This window comes from Rhinolophus hipposideros, assembly GCF_964194185.1.
Source record: "Rhinolophus hipposideros genome assembly, chromosome: 4".
Taxonomy (NCBI): domain Eukaryota; kingdom Metazoa; phylum Chordata; class Mammalia; order Chiroptera; family Rhinolophidae; genus Rhinolophus; species Rhinolophus hipposideros.
This window is the reverse complement of record NC_138050.1, coordinates 61221260-61242677: the sequence shown is the minus strand read 5'-3', so window position 1 is coordinate 61242677 and position 21418 is coordinate 61221260. Positions and strand designations below refer to the sequence as shown.

General features: G+C 37.0%; 1 protein-coding gene across 1 annotated transcript in view; it reads right to left on the bottom strand.

The window, feature by feature from the left end:
* NALCN (sodium leak channel, non-selective) overlaps positions 1-21418 on the bottom strand; it is a 318494-nt gene that overhangs the window by 14059 nt on the left and 283017 nt on the right. Inside the window, 11 exon segments of the mRNA XM_081047253.1 lie at positions 736-829; positions 1722-1870; positions 3061-3129; positions 5703-5822; positions 6977-7051; positions 7263-7369; positions 7878-7971; positions 13402-13500; positions 13588-13708; positions 20493-20523; positions 20526-20598. Of these exon segments, the coding sequence (XP_080903379.1) occupies positions 736-829; positions 1722-1870; positions 3061-3129; positions 5703-5822; positions 6977-7051; positions 7263-7369; positions 7878-7971; positions 13402-13500; positions 13588-13708; positions 20493-20523; positions 20526-20598 (1032 nt within the window).

Genomic DNA, 21418 nt, shown 5'->3' with positions numbered 1-21418 from the left:
TCAAGTACTCAATAACCACATATGGGTGGTGGCTCCTGAATTAGACAGTGCAGCTGGCCATCATTGTAGAGATTTCTTTTGGACAGCATTGGTCTGGAGGATGAGAGAGAGAGATGACATAAACTATTCAAGCCAGTAACTCACTGTAGTTGTGATACATGCTACAAAGGAGAAATATAGAGTGCTGTAAGAACAGGTAACTGGCAGTCTTAGCACAAGGTAGGATTCCCGAAGGAACTGATGTTTACAGTGATACCTGAAGGATGATGAACCATTAGCCTAGACAAGGGAGGACACACACCAAAGGGGGTGTACAGCTCGGAGCCCTTGACCTAAACTCTTTGGGGATGCCTTAGAATCACTGAAGACTAGGCACCCAGTATATGGCTCATTACAAACCAGGGGATAGATCAGTGAATATCTGTTGAATAAAGTAAGGAAGCAGAATTCCTCTGTTTATACTTGACTGCCAAAATGCACACGGTGGGAGGGAAAGAACAATGCCCACATGGTACATATTTGTTGAATGGAACTAATATAGCTCAAGGTGGGTTCACTGGATACTTTTCCTGCATGTCCATACATTGTGATGTAAAAGAATGTAATTTTATGGAATAAAAAGCCAGGGTATGTGTTTTGTACACCAAGTCTTGCTGCTAAATAGGGGGATGCTGCCAATAGTGCATGGCCAGAGTTTCATCTGACTGGCATTGTTAATAATGAAGAGATGTTTACCATACAGTCATGCATAATCTTGTTCCAGTCTTCACCAGTGACAATTCGGAAAAGCACAGTAATAGCTTTGCCAGCTGAAGAAAAGTTTGCATGTCTAATTTAAGGGAAAAAAAAGAATATGAATAATATAGTTTACATGAAGTAGTAAGGTTTGCCACTACCAAAAAAAGTGAATTTTAGAGAAAATTTGGTTGCTAAGTTACCATTTCCAAAGGTTATACCCTCTTATTTGTTTGTTATGTATACTTGCCCCCAAGTATAGCTGTCTGAATAACCCAACCCTAGCATGATGCCACCAATGTCTTGCCATTCATCTTGAATGACTGAGGGAGAAAGTGTTGACAATTAAAAGTGATTCCTTCTCGTGCTCGCTTCGGCAGCACATATACTAAAAGTGATTCCTTCTTTCTTGTGGATTATGCTATAAAAGGTGGAGCTGTCATACATCAAATAAATCATCTCTGCAACAAAACACATCTGTATATAATTTGTTGAATAAGGATTTTTCTCTTTTAAACTATGAGATGCTTCCACAAAATTTAAGATAATCTTTGAAAAATGCTTTTCATGTAATAATCATTTTGGGGGTTCTAACTTCCCTCGTTTTGCTAACAACAACAACAAAAACCAATGCCACCTCAAAATTACTTAATTTAAAAAACGTCATTTTTTGACAGTACATGGAAGACAAAAAATACTGGAATTCACCAGGATATTATTAGTTATTCCTGAATGGTGGTAGACTTATGGATTCTTTTGTTTTCTTTTATTTCTGAATTTTCAAAGATTTCTAAGCATGCATACTGTTTTCTATTAGAAAAATGTCTTTTAAAATTTGGCCATTTTATTTTATTTCAATTTCCAACTGATTGCTTCTTCCTTCCCTTCTATCTTTAATAGATAAAAAAAATTCAGGTTTTTATTCATGATTTCATTACTAAAGAAGTTTGCTTGATAAATGAATAGAAAAATAAATATATACCAACCTGTTTATGTTCTCTCCATATTTCACAGTACCAAATAAAACAACTCCAGCAAAAGCATAACACAGAAGCAGTAGGAACATTCCTACGATGATAAAGAAGCTTTTATACATGCTGACAACCACCGTCAGGAGGAGCATCTTTAGTGTTACCTGTATGGAGATGGAGATGGAAATGGAGATGGAGATGATGGAGATGGAGATGGAGATGATGGAGATGGAGATGGAGATGATGGAGATGGAGATGGAGATGATGGAGATGGAGATGGAGATGGATGAGATGGAGATGAGATGGAGATGGAGATGATGGAGATGAGATGGATGAGATGGAGATGATGGAGGTGGGGGAGAGAGAGACAGAGAAAGAGGGAGAAAGAGAAGGAGAGGGGAGAGAGAATTTGAATATTCAATTCATTAAGCTGTAGAGAACATAGGAAGTAAAAACATTTAAGCAGGTTGGCACAAGAGTGACCCTCACGATATCATTTGAAAATTGCTTCCTATTAGATATTATATCAGAATATTATTCAAAAACCATTAGAAAGAGAAATTCCACTCATATTTGAAACTCCTGCCTTTTATTCCAAATTAATAAAAATTCCACCCTCAGATTTTTTTAGTCTTCTGTTTTCTCTTGTCTTGCTACTTAATTCTGTATGATAAAGTCTGTACATTTTTGGCCTGTAGCAAGTAGATTCAGGATTCTTCTACAAACAGATGTTCATAAAAACAAACCTAAACAATGATAAAACACTAAATACCCTCAAATCTTAAATGTATTAATTCTGTAGATATAAAACACTAAATACCCTCAAATCTTAAATGTATTAATTCTGTAGATATATAGAAAGTACATGACATAATGTCAGTATTTCTTTTCTAAAAAAAAAATGGTACTTTAAAATCTGAAAAATATATGTGGGATGTATGTATGAACATTCACAAAGAATATAAAGAAATCTGGGATTGAAGAATCATGGATGTTCATTAAGGATTATTTTTCTTTGCGGCGAAATAGCTTTATTAAAAATAAAAACAATAAAAATAAAGAACTATTAAGAAATACCACTTGTTTTTGCTTTCATGCCTGATGTGTTATCTTTACTTGATGACTGAGTTCACTTAGCAAATATGAAGAATTAAAAAGACAACATAAATTCAGGAACGATATTACAAGAGAACTAAGCTACTGATTCATTTTAATATTTAAAATTTACTTATGATGTCCAGCACTTTGTTAACTACAGGCCTGAACCCCAGAAGGACTGCTGAAGTCACTCAGTCATTGCTCTTTTCTTCCCTGTCTGTGGAACGTTCTACAGAATTCTTCACAACATACTTACATGCTTCCCACAGATCGAGAAAAACCTAAAGACAATCACACAAGCGCCCATCATGTAGGTATATGCATTCTGAAATTTAAACAGAAGAAAGTCTCTCATAATTTGCACAAAAGATCTTGTTATAGTTCTGTTTTTCATTTTAAGCCTTCTGTGAAGTCTACTGAATAATTAGTTTAATAAAATGTGAAAATTCCTATAAGAAATTTATTTTAAAAAGGTGCTGAAAAGGTCACTGCCAAAACTCATGAATACATATTAGCTATAAAATCCAATCTTAAATGAAACTTCAGTCTCTGTTTTGCTCAGCTAAATTCTGTGTTTTAAAACCTATTTTTCCATAGTGACCAGCTTCTTTGAGGAGCAATAGCAACTTAGAATAGCAATGCAACATGAGGAAGTCCAGTGAGACAGGAGATAAAGGAATCCTGGCAGAGGGAGTGCAGGTGCTGGAAAAGCTTGCTGGAGATCAGATTTCTTCTGACTTAAAGTCTCTGGAGACCTCTGGAGACCAGCCAGCCACATGTCTAAGTGATTTCAGAGATATCCTCCCTGCTCAGAAACACATTCAGCTCTTCCTGCGAGTGTGTGATCAGCAGTAAGAGATGACTCGGCGTGCTTTATGACTAAGAAAGCTTAACATGAGAAACAAGGATCCCGCCGACTCTAAGTACAGTGACAACTGTGGCATTAAGCTGATGCCAGAGTGTGATTTTTCTCAAGGAGCCTTGCCTAGGCAAATGACAATAGTCACATATGGGCCCTGGGAAGGGGGTCCAGTGAGATCCTTGGTGAGGAGCAAGGAAATGCATGTGTCTGCATAGAAGTGTCTTTGGACGGGAACAAGGACTGCATCTTCGTTCACCATAGTCCACTGCAAAATGGAGTGGAAGATGAGCACGCTTCCAGAACCAGAGGTTCTTAAAGAACAAAAAGCAGTCAGGCACAATAGGCACGCTGGTCCTTTTGGTGTGCAATTTCCTATCTGGGGACATCTGGAATTAGGAAGCATACTCTGCTCTTCTACTTGGACAGAGTGGCTTTGGCTGCAATTTATCTGGAGAAAAATAAAATCATGGGCCTTGCTGCTCCTTTTTAACATGTTAGCTCCAAAACTATTGTAGATACCTTCTCACTTTGCATTCTGGAAGTGATGATGCCCAATAGCTTCTAGGATGATGAGCCAAATCCTTCACCTGGGCCACAAGGTCCTAGAGGTCTCACACTTCCTTACTCACACAGATCTTGTACCTTGTTCTGCTGGCTCCTTCTACTGCAGTCACACTGTCTATTCTCCTGTACACTTCCCTCAATGGGACAACTGCCTGAAATGTTCTCCCCTCATCCTACAGAATGAACTAATTACCACTCCCTCAGGATGCCTTCCAGGACCTCTCTGATGAAGCCATCTTGCATGCAATGTGTTGTCACAGCAATGCGTGTCCCTCCTCCATCTCCCTCACCATAGCTGTAATTCTCATTGACTTGGGAGCAGTCAACGAATGTCACCTAACTTTCCGGGCTGTGCTGTTTATGACAGCAGTGACTATCTTTGTTTGGCTTATTAAGTTCTTCTCAGTTCCTAGCACATCTTTAGTGCTCAAAACCATTTAATGTTTGAGGAAATGAATCAGGTTGTCTGAGAGGCCAGATCTGCGCACTTGAAATGTAGTGAGATTAAATTAAGACATGATATAAATGTAAAATACACATTCAATCAATTTTTCAGTATAAAAGAAAGCATATAACCTTTCTCCTTCATAATTTTTTATATTGCTGACATGTTGAAATGGTAATATTTTGGATATCGTAGTTTAAAAATATATTAAATTAATGTTATCTGTTTCTTTTTTATGTTTTAAATGTGGATCCTAGAATAGTTAAAATGACATCTGTGGCCACATTTTACTTCTGTTGGACAACACGGCCTGAGTTCATGGTCAAGTATAGCCATAGCTGTATATTTTGAGCTGGACCTCAGACTGAATGGAGGCCGAAGGCACTTTAGGCAAAACAGTGAGAACTCAGGTACAGAGATAGGGAATGATTAGAGAAATGGCAGCTGGATGTCTAGTAGAAAATAAGGCAGGAAAAGCACCCGAGAATCACACTGTGAAATCTTAGTTATAATTTTCTAGCATGGATGCTACACTTGAAACTTGAGCTCATAAAACTGGGTGTGAGTCCTCTGATACCAGCTTATATGTGAATTTAGACAGGGCTCTCAATCTCTCTCTCTCTCTCCGTCTCTCCCTCTCTCTGTCTCTCTCTGTCTCTCTTTGTCTCTCTCTCTGTCTCTGTCTCTCTGTCTCTCTTTCTGTCTCTGTCTCTGTCTCTCTCTCTCCCTGCCCCCACTTTGTGAAAATGAGGGTTAAGCCAGAAGAACTTGAAGGCACTTCTCTTTCCAGATCACACACTCCAGAAATTTGAGTGGCCCGGTTTTGTCTGTGTGAAGAGTATGGGTGTGTGCACACATACACATGTGCATGTACTAGCATGTCTGAGGGCCTATCTGGGTCATGGCTGAATTTGGGGGAGGTTAATCTGACACCTGACAGTTGGCTGACATGGAGTGACATGAGACTGGAAACAGGGTTACCTGGACTGAAATTATCAACTAAAATAAACGTTAATTGTGTACATACCAGGAGGGCAAAGTGAAGCACCACCCAGATGACGCCAAGTGATGTCACCAGCAGATCATATCGATTTCTTCGGCTTTGCCAGAAGCCAGCAGGTGACATTGCAATGATCTTCATTGTAACCTGGGAAACACAATAAAGAGAATAAACAGAGGCTGAATGTTCAGCACATGTTTAAATGTATTAACTTGAGTCACATTTTTTTTTTTAAAGGATGTAGAAACCAAAGAGAAGAATTTATTACACATATATAAAAGCTGAGGAGGTAACAAACACATCTATATTCTCCACACTCTTTTCTCCTTGTTTTATGACTAGTTTGATAGCAGGACATTTTTCTTTCTCAAGTAAAAGACCACAGATTTTGGGAAACATCAAACAGTACAGGATGAAATAAGAATCTGCTTGTATTTCAAAGAAGACTGCTGGAAGAAGAGTATCACTGGAAAGAGATATGACATGGACCGCATATTAAAATAATCTTGTCTGGGACCACTCCCTTTGCCTTCGCATTATAGTTTGAGTCCCTGAAATACAGTGGTTTGTGTAGTTCGCTTTAAATACTTGAACTCACATAGCTAGACAGGTCAACATTCTGATACAATAAGTAACAGCAATTAGCAATTCTACAGTTAGAAAAATCTGAACTATAAAGTGAAGTCTTTGTTCAAGTTAAGCAGAATAGCCTAAGAAGGAAATTACCTAAGAGCATGTTATTCCCCTCCCCTCCCCAAAGACTTCAAAAGCAATGGAACACAGAGCTGAAAGTGCCATCAAAGGAGGACATTATTTTACATTTTTTTAAAATTAAAGATGGATCTTGAGAGTATAATGCTAAGCGAAATAAGTCAGACAGAAAAAGCAAAGAACCTTATGATTTCACTGATATGTGGTATATAAACCAAAAACAACAAAAGCACAAGACAAACAAATGAGAAAAAAAACCTCATAGACACAGACAATAGTTTAGTGGTTACCAGAGGGTAAGGGGGTGGAGGGTGGGAGATGAGGGTAAGGGGGATCAAATATATGGTGATGGAAGGAGAACTGACTCTGGGTGGTGAACACACAGTGGGATTTATAGATGATGTAATACAGAATTGTACACCTGAAATCTATGTAATTTCACTAACAATTGTCCACCCCAATAAATTTTAAAAAATGTACTGGGATAACAATGGTCAACAAGACTACATAGGTTTCAAGTGTACAGTTCTAGAATGCACCATCTCTATATGAATATTAATGTGCACTGTACCACTAACTCATTATGGTACCTCTAGAACGAAGATGAAGGTGAAAACAACTGACATTGTTGCCAAAGGAACAGTCACTGGGTCCTCGACGTCCCACTGTAACAGAAACAGCACATGAGTTTTTGCACCCTTCCACTGGGCAAATAAAGACTTGCCCCTTCTTCCTCCCATTTAAACACGATTGTGGATTTTAATTTTTTATACTATACATAGATTGATGGTGAGTGGATACAGCCACTTGTAATATTCTTGGATGCACCAATGAGTAAGAAATTCATTCCCAGAGTCTGAGGGTGAAACAAAGTACCTTGACAGACAGCAGCACCGACTGAGCCAGGACAAGTAATGCAATTGTCCTCTTAAAAAATGGATGCTGGGTTATGTCATACATCTTGGCTCTAAAACCATCATTATCTGGAAAACAAAGGTTTAGGCCAGGGCATTTTAGACCTAGGTCACATTTATTTTCTTGTCTTTCATTTTCTTTAATGCTCATCATAAAACCCATTACATTTTTCCCCCTACAGTTCAACCTATTGTGTAGTGTTTTGCAGGAATGGCTGGCTCTGAATATTTAAAACAATGGTGCATGACGCCGTCGGTATTGGAAGGAGAACCGCATCATTCAATTTCTGTCAGTTTAATACATTTCACTCATATGTTGAAAAAGCAAGCACAAATATATTTTACTTAAAAATTCATTTTTTCATTAAGGCTTATCCCGAGAGCACTGAAGCACAGCCTTTGGGTGGTTGATTTTAATAGCCTATGGAGAGAGCTGTAGTTTGGAGCCTGTTTCTATATTAACTTATGCACAACCACCTAGTGGCCTCACGATTATTATTTTAATTGAAATCTTAGACTCCTGGGGAATCATGAACACTAGTGCCCGACATGAATAAAATCAGAGCATCTTTGATACCCGGGCGAGGTGGGAGATGAAGAGGCTGTGCTATCTTCAGTCGGCTCTTCAGATCTTCCCATCTTCTCTGATCTACAGTCAGCAGAGCTGTCCCCTTAATAAACAAAGGAAAGCAGAAAAAGGCCTTGTGTCACGTACTCCACACCAAGGACATTGCACATGGGGTGGTGATACAAACAGGACTAATTGGGGAGTTTAAAATAAAGATATTCTTCAAATGCTGTGGTGGTTCAATAAATATGGTCAGAATTCTCAAACCTGGTCTTGAAAGGACTCCCATAAAGGACGGCCACAGGTTTTGGAGAAGATTCAGCAGTCTTCAATTGGCATCTTTGAACATGGATAACATTCAGGTTTGGGAAAATCTAAGGAAGGTTTTTTACATGATTAAATTTTCTAAAAGGGATCTTCACTCTAATAGTGGTTAGTTTCCTTTTACTTCATAGTAGAAAATGCTGCAGCAAAATTATATCTGGTCAGTGCTGCTGCTTCTGGTTAAGGGTATTATGTCTTTACAATTTTTTTTCAAAATCATTCTGGTATGTGCAGTTGCAAAACTATTTTTAAGTGGTATAAAGTCACAGAATTTGGATCTTTAAGAAACGAGTGCTGTGACAACTTAAAGGGGATTGGCTTAAAGGGGATTGGATATTTTTTATTATATGATAGCGTACTTCATTAAAATGCACATAAATATATTACATTTCATTACATTATGTTACATAGGCAGAAGTATAATTTAAGAAACTGGGTGGGGTGGCCGGGTGGCTCAAGTGGTTGGAGCACTGTGCTCCTAACACCGAGCTTATCGGTTCGATTTCCACATGGGCCAGTGAGCTGTGCCCTGTACAGCTACAATGAGAACAACAGCTCCACCTGGAGCTGGGCTGCCTTGGGTTGCTGTGAGCGCCGGCTGGCAGCCAGTGACCGACTGGCTCAGCTGGGTAGAACACAAGGCTCATAATACCAGCATGAGCCAGTGAGCTGCATTCTCCACAACTAGGCTGAGAAACAACGGCTTGACTCGAAGTTGGGGGGAGGGGGGAAGGGCAAAGGGGGAAAAAAAAAACCTGGGGAAAACAAAACACCCATCTCCCCTCAAATTCTTCTTTTCTTTCCTCAAAGCTAAGGACAGTTCTTCAGGGGAATATCCTCCTCATTATGTTTCCAGAATTTTCCTGCTGGTGTATGTATCAATACATGAGAATGTATTATAATATTTGTTCTGAATTTTAAGAATTTATATAAATGGTGTCCAATATGTGCTTATTTATTCAGTTTGTTTTTACCTTCATTGAACACTATGTTTTCCAAACAACTACATACTAGATCTAATTGGTTTATTTTTACTGCTCATGGAGTAGTAGACCACTGTACCAATACATCAGAAGTTATTTATTTTAAATTTCTGGACTATAAACAGTGCTGCAATAAACACACACACACCATCTCATGGTAAACATCTATGAGCCTTTCTCCATGTTGAATCTCTAGGAGAGGAATTGTTGGGGTCTAGGAATTTATGCATCTTTATATTTACCAGATATTGCTAAGTTGCTGTCCAAAGAGGGCTAACCAAGAAAATTTGCCACTAGCAATTTCCAAGTGTTCCCATTTCCTTATAGTCTTGCTAATCTTTGACATTATCAGACATTTTAATTTGGCCATTGGATGGGTGTGAAGTGTACATGATTTAGTTTTAATATTAATGAGATGAACCATTTTTTATGGGTATAAGTGGTGATTCCTGTATCTGCCTATGTGAATTGCCTGTTCATATTATTTGCTCATTTTTGTATTTCAACATTTACTTTTTGATGTTTTGTAGAAATTCACAATGTATTCTGGACACTATTCTTTTATCAGTTAGGTGAGTTGTAAATATTTTCTCTTAGTCTTAGCTTGTTTTTTTGTTCTTTTGCTTTTATCATTCAGATAAAATTTGTCTTTGATCAGTCAGCAACTTTTCATTTTAATGTAATCGAAGTTATAAATTTTTTTCTTTATGGCTTTCACTGTGGTTAATGTCCAGAAATCCACAACTACTCCAGGGTCAACAATAAATTCTGTATACTTTAAAAATGGTTTATACTTTGCTTTTCATAGCTCAATCATTCACTGATCTGGAATTCATTTTTGAGTATGCCATGAGGTAGAGATATTATTTTATTTTCTTACATTTAGACAGTCAGCTATCTCAGCTTCACTTACTGATGGTCTCATCTCTAACGATTTGTTGTGCTACTTCTGTTTTATATGTACAAAGGTGACTTCTGGGGCTTTCTGTTCTGTAAGTCTAACTTTCTATCCTTGTAACAATTCTAACAAGGTTTTACTTATTATAGCTTGTTTCCTTTACTTTTCCATATTTTTGTTCATGATCAATTTTTTTTTTTTAAAGAATAGCTTTTGTTATTCTTGAAGCTTTCTGTAGTTACTTTGTTTTCTGTATCATTCATTTCTGTCCTTTGTTACTTTCTTCAATTTTACTGTTTTTTTTATTATAATTTATTGATTTGGATATTTGACATATTACTAATTAATCTTTGATTTTTCTCTGATATGTACACTTAAAGCTATAAATTTCCCTCTAATTATTGATTTATCTATATGGTGTGAATTTTTATATGTGATTTTTATAAATGATTTATCTAAATATTTTGTGATTTTCTATTCTGATTTCTTCTGTAACTCATAAATTATTTAGAATGTTGTCAATATTTCCAAGTTCTGAGGGATTTTTTGCTATCTTTTTATTGTTATGGTAAAGAATACATTCTATACATTATCGATTTTTTTTGATACTTATAATTTTACGACTTTGTAGAGTATACATTTTGTATTTGAAAATTGTGGGGGCCTGGGTTCTTTATATGTCCAGTAGATCAAATGGGTTTTTTTGTGTGTGTCAAATCTCCTATTTTCTTTCTTTATTTTCCTGTCTGCTTTATGAGTCTGTTAGAGAAACATGTTAATATCTGTCACTATGATTTTGGATTCATTAGCTTTTTAAATAATTTGGTTAATTTTTATTTCATGTATTTTTAAGGTTCAGGAGTTCTATACTTTTCTGGTGATTAGTTTCTTTTGCAATAATTTAATTACACTGTTTATTCTTAATATTTGTTTTTAATTAATTTTTTCTTATATTAATATTGATAAACCACATTTTTCATTAACTGCAAGCAAATACTTGTTCTCTGGATGCTATACACATTTATATTATTCCTTATTATAGAGAAAAAGATATTTTGAAAAGTTGAACTCTGAAAGGATCCAAAAGAATAAGCATGGTGATCTCATCTGATCATTAATACATGAAAACCTCTAAAGGTTCATTATTATGAAATTAAATTTATTAATTAAACATATTGTTTTATAATAGGGAAACAAAAAAAGTATATTACTGGTATAGACTTTGAACTTTTTGTTTAAGGTTCCATTTTTAGGGAAGACAATTTTGCCTAATTCTGAATTATGAAAACTTGGTCCCCAGAGCTTACCTTATCTTCATATCTCTCTATTGCCTATATATTTGGAAATCTGTTTATATACCTTTGGGTATGACTATTAGAATGTAAGCTCCATGAGGGCAGAGATCTTTTGTGTTTAGCTTGTTATGTTAGGGTCAAGAGCAGTGTCTAGCACCTAGTAAGGGCTCAAAGAAATCTGTTGAATGATTGAATAATAAATAAATAAAGGCTATTATATAGCAGCTCATGTGTTACCATCTAAAAAACTTGCTGAAAAGTATCTTTTCTAAAAAGTTCACATAATTTAGAAGTTTATATCTTCTACTAACTAATCAAGTTTGTAATGTCTGACAATACGATTTCTTCTACTTTCCCTTTTTCTCTAAGCACTCGTTTAGAGAGCTTCCGAGCATGCTTCCCTTTCTCAGGCAAAGATGCTCCTTTCCTCCTTCAGGAAATAAACACAGCCAGTGTTGTAAGTAGACTTCCTGTTATTTTGCTTACTTCAGCCATTCCTCTAAGTTCAAGAGTTGCATTTGTCTCCAGTTATTTAACATTTTATATTGTTTCATTTATACTGCTGAATTGTGCGCGGCCATAGGACCTAATTCTTCTGAAATCAGGGCCTTAGATGGCTTTCTGAGCAAGCAGTGCCTAAACTCTGTTAATTCACTGATTAGCTTCTGCTCCTATTCTGGAATTCCTAGTGTCTGCTCCATTACATGGCTCAAAGGCATCTAAAAAGATCCATCTTTCTCTTTCTGTTTGGTATTAAACTGAACACAGCGTAGGGCTTAAAGAAACTCATTTATGAATGGGTTAAAGTAAAATAGGAGGGCTGGGCGATATGATTTCTATCCTTTCTTATTCTAAAATCCCATTTCTGTGGGTCAGAGTAATGTTGAGGTCCTAAGGGGGGATTTTTAAGTCGCACCCTTTGAAAGTCTGAACAAAATGACATCCTCATTCGGCACACATCAAAGGTGTCAATGGACTGAATATCTGGTACCACACAAGTGGAGCCTGGGGGACTGTGAATGATACAGTCCCATGTTAGCTACACAAACCAAAGAGCTCTGATGTGAACGCTTGTGAATCAGTCTTAGCTGTGAATAACACGGAGCAGCACGGTGCTATGCAGGCATATCCAACTTTAATTCAACACAGGATGACAGCTGACATTTCCATATTCTTGAATTGGAAGAGTCACAGGCTGTGCAGTAATAGGCACCACTTCTGAATTCCGGCCCCCCTTTTCTCCTCCTTATGCGCCCCAAAATAGTTACTTTACCTCTGTAGGCTGTTTTTCTTTAATTGTGCATTTCAGAGTTGTGAGAATGGAGAGTAACATATCAAAAGCTTAGTGCGTAGTGAGTGCTCAAAAACTACATATGTCTCAATTATTTCAGAAGACGGGCCCTTACACAGCAGAGGACATGTGAGCCACGTCCAGAAGAACGACATAGAATGTTCTCCCTCAAACTCGTAGATTTTGGGCAGAACACCTCACTTGCTGTTTTCCCATTTATGAGCTCTTATACTGATCATTAGAGCTGTTAGGAATGCAGCACGCTTCCTATAAAGTATACAGTTTTTATACGCAATAAGAAAATCTTTTATCCTATAAATTAGATTGAAAAATTTCTACCCTCCTCCAGACTCAAAATGCTGAGTTTTGTAACTGAGTTACAAAGAAGCATCCAATTTACATTTTGTGAGAGTAATGTTACCTGCAACCAGTGCATCAGTTTCAGCTATGGTGTTTTAATAACTTGCTGCACATCCTTTCAATTTGAACAAGAGGAGATGCACCTTTCAATTGGTGAATGAATGACACTGTTACCAAAGGGGGAAATTTAGCAAGAGAGTTGTGCTCTTAAATAAAGTACCTAAAAGGCAGTAATGAGGTCTCTTGTAAAATAGGTAGAGAGATTATTTACACCAGTCACATTACAGTTTAACGCGACATCATGCTGTGTGTGCAAAAGCAAGCACAGAGTGAGTGGCTAGAAAACAGTAAAGCCTGTGGTACTTAAACCGAGAATTCTTACCTTGTTTTCATTGAAATTAGCAATAACTACTCCAACAAAAAGGGTCAGTCCAATCATGCAACCCAGGAATACAAAAACATGAATGTAGATTCCATGCATCTGTATAAATGAAAAAGACAGTTATTCATCAAAGTGAAAGCAGCTGTTGAAAGGATTGTGTTCAAAGGATTCCCTGTGCTTGCTTACCGGCCCCACACGATGAATAATCACATCCCTCACTTCCACCCAGCCTTTCAAGGAGAGAACTTCAAACAATGCCAGCATAGCATTTCCCACATTGTCGAAATTAAAGTTCCTAGGATTCGCCCTGCAAGTCAGAAAGAGGAATGTTCTGTGAAATTCCAATGAGAAGCACCCTAAGGCAAATATTTGTAGCTCTTTCCAATCTTGGGTGCAGGGTATATTTTACACTTGGAAGGTGGGCTATATGGCATTTCTTTTGCTAAATCATAATGATGCTCTGTGTTATAATTTATTAATTATCTAACCAGTTATGAGGTAATGATGGGGTGCTCTCAATTGAAAATGACAAAATGCTACACAACTTGAGTTCTAGCTCTAGAGGATCTGCACACATTTCTGGCTTGTCCTGATTATACGGAAGACTGGAAATACACTTTCTAGTTAGAAATTGTTATAGGCGATTCTCAAAGGGGCATTGGAGTTTGGATCTGAATTTTAATTTTATAACTGAAAGTCTTTCTAAAGGCATAAATTACATTTCCCTGTGTTAGTACAGAAAGTGTGAAAAGAACAGAATTTGGCCACTTATTTCATTCTGTGGCCTCCTGTGAACATCGAGCTGCAAAGTAGTGATGTGGTTAGATGGTAAGACGTGTTTGCTCATAGGCTGTGTTTCCAGATCACTCTCTCCCAGTTGGATTTTTTCTCTCCTGAGTGTTCTCAGTAGATACCTCTTGTAGACCCCAGTGCACAGTATGCTGTCTACACCCACAGCCAATTCCTGATTTCTGAAACACTCTTGCCTCACTACTTTTGGGAGGAAGGGGATGTCTCATTTCTTGTTTTTCTGACATTTATACTTTTTTTCTTCCCAGTTACAAAGTGATCCATTCTACTATATTGCCATTTCCCTCAGTGGTCATGGGTCTTAGCTACCATTTTTATTGTTAATAGATTTGAGCGTTTTTTTTTTTTCCTTTCCCCCTTATTAGAGGCTATTTTAAATAATTAAAAGAGTCAGACAACCACTGGAAAATCATGATGATCACTACATTTCCTGAATATGATGGAGAACTGAGCTCAGGATTACTGAAGAGAGTAGGCCTCCTGAAGTCATCTAAATATTTATTTATTTTTTTCCCTGCCAGCTCATTATCAAAATTTAATCTTCATAAAAGGTAACTCTCTGAGGGCAATCTGGTTTAGTATTTTTCCACAACTCTTTATGTTTTTCAAACCACAAACCGATCATGTAATTTTCTTTCTTTTCTTTTTTTGTAAATACTAAATGGGTATCTAATAAGAAAACAAAAAACTGAAACTGATTTGCTCCTAGAGATTTAAGGCTGATTGGTAGAAATGTTTTCTACATGGTGCAAAAGCCCCACTCAGAAATTCATATTTTGGGATTCTGATTTACATTTTTTAAATATGAAAGTATAGCATATTCTCGGATTTTGTCCAACAACTTTTCCTTTGGGGGTTTCAATTAAATTTATTTTACAGCAGACAGATATAAGGATTCTACAGATGCTACCATTTTCTTGAATAAGGTTTTTTTTTTTTTTTAAACCAATGAGCCAGCTCTCAGATCTGATGTTGAACTTTCTTACTCCTCCATTTTCTTTATGTAAAAGTGCTTTTCTTTAGCTAAATTTGCAGCAACCCAAGCTAGTTTTACATTTCACACCCAATAGAAGTTAGAATATGTTAAAAATACACTTTTAGGCTAAACCAAGGAAAATAAAATAGATAATCATAGACTTAAATAGTTAGAAGAATATATCACATTAAAAAATTAGAATTTCTCAGCTTTAATCGTGTAAGATGTTTGTTTATGCTTTGTTCATGCACCTAAAATTAGAAAATTTAAAATTTTACGTACAACCACAGAGGACTTCAATAAATCCCAGATATAATCCATTATTGTCATTTTTACCTATAGCTCTTCCTTGATTTGGAAGGCTGTTTAAATATCATATTTTCTGGTTAACTTTTAAAAGATTCTTATCTTGCCTACACAATCCAGAAAACTAAGACATTGGTTCTGACCTCACAATTTGGTCAGCCTTTTGCCTCCCAGTGAAAAGTGCTCCAAGGTCTCCACGATCATAAAGAGAGTTGCTCCTCCTCTGGGAAAGAGAGGGTATCATGGAGGAGAGGAACTTAGCCTTTGTCTATGGATGTGGAAATGCAGGAATGACATTGTCTAAAATGGCATCCTGTTTCTTATTACACTTCTCTGCCATCTAGTCTAAAGAAACCAGAACTTTTTGTACTTTCTAGAATGCACTGACATTTTTTGCCTCGTGCTTTGGCAATAGCAAATTAGAGTTTCCTCAACTTATGGCACCTTACCTCTGTCTAGGTCCTCCGGCTCACCTGCCCATAACCCCTCCCTGTTTCAGCTCCCTAATTCCAAAGGTAACTGGTTGTCTTCTCCTCTGGGTCCTTCTCCCTGGTCCTATCATACTTGGATTAGGTGGCTCTCCTGTGTGTGTCACTAACCCTTTGCCTGTCTGTATCCTATCCCGGCTGAACCACCAGGAAACTACAGAAACTTCTCCTCAGGCGCTTCCCTGGCACAGGCCCCTTCCAAGCCCAGCAGTGAGTTCACATAGTCCTATGTTTTTCTCAAACTTACACAAAAGTAAGGTAGTTTTATATTCTTTTCCTTAATATGCTTAATATTTCTTGGAAGGCAGCTATGCTCACCACTATACCACCAATGCATGCTTAATATTTCTTAATAAGCAAATCGAGCCTTAGACTCTACAACAATTTGACCTTCTGTGTAACTTAAAATGACTTAGAGGTAAGCTTCAGGTGAGTGTTAAGTGAGTTTAGGGGCTTAGTGTAGCATCAAAGCCCTTAGCATATTATATTAAATTATTTACAATTTTATTTTCTGTTCTCCACTGGACTTCAGGCTCCTCGGGAACAGGGGCTATAGCCTAGTGACAACATAATACCTTGCGAACAGTAAGCACTCAAAAAATACCTTTATTGTAAAACTGAGTACTTTGTCGATTTTTCTCTCATGTATTTCATTTTCTTCTATCCTAGACCTCTGCTTAAAAGAAAACACACAATATTTACAATATGTGATATGTTTAATCCTTTTTAGCAAGGTAATTTTTATCTCATCAAGTTTGAGTGATTCCGAAGAAAATGAATGTATTCATCTGAAGAGAAAATACAGAAACCAGACTACCTCCAGAATTAGGTAGTACATATTTATTGTCTAATTATAATTATCATATCATTCGTCTAGGACAATTCTCAGATATGTTATTTTCTTAATCATAAATTAGTCAATATAAAATTACAAAATTTTGGGCTGCTAACTCTTGACAAGCTTACTAAAGAAGGAAAATGTAAAAATTATCATGATTACAGCTGACATTTATTTGATGGAAGATTTATCTTTCACTCAAATTAATCCAAGTCACAATTCAGAACAAATGGACAAAAGCTATTATGATGATGTTCAAGTGATACCTTTTATTCACTTAAGCTTTTAAAGCATCATTTAACTTTAAACCCCAATAATAACATACAAAAATCATTGCATTTCAATTAACTCTGATTTTTAAAATCATAGGTAGCTGGCTTTATGGAATAGGTTGAATAACATAGGGCATAACTAGAAACAAGTTTACTTTTTTCCCCAACACTGCCTTCCAGTATGTTCTAGCTCTCTTTCTGACATCTGGGGGAGATCCCAAAACTTTTTGGTCACTTTCAGTTATAAGATCATTCTAACAAGTCCACTCCATTTTACAGCAAGCCTTGGCTCTCATAATTGGTACAAGCAGCTCAGCCTGAACAGTGGCTTTAGGAGGGAAGAAGAGTGTTGGCTACTCTGTTCCACTCCTCTTTGGGTGACCTTGTGGTTCTTACAAAACAGGAGTTAGAAAAATGGAGTTAGAGTCTTGTGGCAGACCAGCTGCCACGGATGGAACGGTACCTGGGAGGGGGAGTGGAAATGAAAGAAAGAGGCACACACAAATTATGATGCAGCCGGTCTCCAGGGATGCTGGAGCAAGCGGTTTAATTATCTTCACCAATATATACCCTATGGGTACGTGCAGTTTAACAATCACATGTGTGCATTACCTCACAGAAAGTAAATTTTCAACTTTTACAAAGAAACTACAAAATCACTACAAAACTCCCCAAAGTAATTAACAAGACAAAGTCTACCAATCATCCTGATAGCCATCAGTTATCTGTATCTGGGAAAACCGGCCACTCCCACCTCATTTCTCAACAGCTCACAAGCCCCCTGGAGGGACAAGCAAAACAATGTCTTAGGACTTGAAACAAGTTAATCATAAACTAAGCCAGGCCACAAGTTTCCAGAGAAACAAAAAATTATGGCTCCCCACAGAGTCTGCTTCTTGTGCTCCTGGACTCTACTCTGGCCATTGGTGCTCTTGTCACAGCAGCTATTGTTCTTTCATAGAGGGCATTTGTGTGTTCCTAGAAACACTCTGTATATTAACAATGTTTCTAGCTTCTGCAAATTTGGTACCTTATCATCTGTCCTAAATACATATGCTGGACACACTTTATTCTGGACTGCCCAATCCCTGACCTCCTTCCTCCCTTACCACCCTCTTCCCAATCTAAGGAGAAGTCCCTTTTAGGGTGCACTTTTCAAACACATACCCACCAACCCTCAGTCCATACCTCCAAGCCCCTCCTTTATTGGGCTTTCACACGCTGGGCCATTATCCATCTGTCTTAATTATCCCAGGCCCAGGTATCAGACCATAAGGGACAGCCCTATTTCCAGAACCCGCTGAAATGATCAAATTTGCCAGTACTAAGCCTGCTTGCTCTGCCTCGCCCATTCCTTCCCAGGGAAATTACAGTAAAGGCTCTTGCCCACAGTCGCTTTCATTTTGCCCTGTGACTGATCCCCGTGTTTCCCTGTGTGGCCTCCTATGGTGTGGCACGGCCTCTCCTCTTGGGAACTGTGAGTAACAGCTATCTTCTCAAAGGTAATTGTCTCTCAATCTGTTTGACCTTACTAGATATCGTATTTTCCAATAACAAACTATATTTTAAAACACTCCCCAGCACGAGGATGCCCCATTGTGCCATCCCTGCTATGAGTGTAATCTCTAGGTGATTCTCACCTCCCACTCCTGGAAATACGCCATACCCTCTTCCAATAGGGGCACCTGCTCTCCAGTACATAGCTCTTTGCAGCAGGGATACATCAAGACGGCTCAGATCAGGAGGCCTGAGGCAGTGACTCGGCCCTCCGGGAGCATCAGATAACCCTGCCCTGATAGACAGTGAGGGGCAGCTTACCCACAGAGCCTCTCTTCTGGTCTTGCTGATCTCTGGTACCAGCTAGTCTTCCTGGGGGACCTTACTTGGCTGGGGTGAGAAGTACCTTTTTCCATAATGACGGGAGGTGGGATGCCATAGCACTCTCAACTGAGTTTGTTCACTTTATGATGTTATCTTTGAGTGTAGTATTTTCTTGTACATGAACTGGGTGATAGAAGTGGATAATCTTTTAGTGAGTTCTGCTGGGGTTGTGTGGTGGCTTTCTTTAGAATATAAAGATACATACAGTACCTCCTATTAACCTCAGTTTTTGAGGCGTTAGCCAAAATTCCAAAACAGTAGGAAAAAAATCCTATTTGACGTCCTGATATAAATAAATAATTTATGGTATAATAATGAGTTTTCACCTCACAAAAAATAAATGTTTTATTCTTCTTTAATTTTTTATTTTCATGTAAATTAGACTGCTTTCCTAGTTAGCACTGGGATAAGCATAGTCTCTTGTGTTATTTACTTCTCTACCCATGCTAAAGCCACACATCTAAAATGAATCTCTTTTTTTCATAATGCTTTGGTATTTAAAAAAATAAAAACCCCAATATAAACAGTATTGAATTGTTTATAAAAGTGGAGTTCATATTAGAGAAATGCCAAAGCAGTAACAATGAGTCCTAGGGGTACAACTGGGTGAAATGTTATTCCTTTTAAAGAGTTTGACATTTAGTAAGAGAACAACAATTGCAACAAAAGCTGAGTAGTTGCTGTGGTTCACTCATTATTCTAAGAGGTAAAATGAAATAAAAAGAAAACAGGTGACGATTTAAAAGGACAAATGAAGTTGATAGAACACTCAGTTCATCAATGAAGCAGATTGAGAAATCCCATTCATGATCATTAGGAAAATGGATGAGAAAGAAGGTACTAGATACTTCTAGCTGTGATATAAATGCTTTGAAAAGTCATTTTCAAGAAAGATACAGCTTAAAGAAAGAGTTAGAAATAATCATTTGCATTACTGACTATTCCTTTCAGTGTTTCAATAATGGAAATCCTTCAATGTTAATAGATTTTAAAATTGAAATAGCTTTATGATTCAGGTAGCTTTTCTACAACTATTGTGAGGACATCAGATCCTCCTTTAAAGATGAGTTTAATTTTTATTTTTTAAGATTTTTATTAAAATATAGCTAATATACAAGTTATATTAGATGATGAGGTTAGTTTCAATTTGATTAAAATTTTTTAAAAAATTAAATTAATTTAAAGAATTGAATTAAAATTTGATTAAAAATACGATTGAAAGTCTTTTTTTTTTTAAGCCTCACTTACTTGCAAAGCCATGTAAATCCAGATCTAAACTGTTAAATACTGTGGTGATATTTCATTGGTGTCATGAAGCAGCCTAGGACTCACTGTATCACTTGCTCTCTTATTTACCATATTTATCATCCTGTTGTAATTCAGTACGTTACAGTGTATCACTTAAAATCATTTTAACATCTCTAGAAGAATTATTTTTAGTTTCATGACATATTATACTGATTTAAAACCTAATACTGACAAATATAGCATTTTTTCAGGATATGTTTCTGATATCTTACCAAACACGGGGCACCCAAAATCCAGGTTTTTCTCTCCAGGTCTTAATTTTAAATTTAAGTTCTTGGAGACACTTACATTAATTCTGAATATGCCATTGCAATCTTCCTAAAATAAGGAAAGAGAGAGATGGGGGAGAGAACCTGGTCAGAAAAGGAACTCAGAAAAGATAAAAGAAACACTTTTTACACAAAATAATAAAGGTCTTTATCTGACAACAGTGACGTGGACAGCTATCCAACAAATAGTAACAAAGACTGCAGAGTGAGTGATGAAAGTTGATGCTGAAAACATCAGTCAGTGGGCAAAGGATCTGAAGAGACATTTCTCCAAAGACGATACACAAATGGCCAATGAGCACATGAAAAGATGCTCAACATCATTAGTTATTAGAGAAGTAAAAACCAAAACCACAATGGGATACCATTCACACCCACTAAGAAGGCTGTAATAAAAACATCTACAAGTTTTGATGAGGATGTGCAGAATTGAAATCCTTATACTAGAACCCTCATACACTGCTGGTGGGAATGGAAAATGGTGCAGCCACTTTGGAAAACAATGTGGCAGTTCCTCAAATGACCAAGCAAAGAGTTACCATAAGACCTAGCAATTCCACTCCTAAATGTCTACCCAAGAGAAATGAAAACGTATATCCATACGGAAACTTGTACATGAATGTTTATGTCATTAATACTATAAATAGCATTATTTATAATAGTCAAAAGCTGGAAACACTGCAAATGTTCATTAATGGACAAACATGTAAACAAAATGTGGTACATCCATAAAATGGAATATTATTCAGCCATAGAAAGAAATGAAGTACTGATACATGCTACCACATGGATGAACCTTGAAAATAAGGTTAAGTAAAAAAAGTCAGTCATCAAAGACCACATATTATATGATTCTGTTCATATAAAAG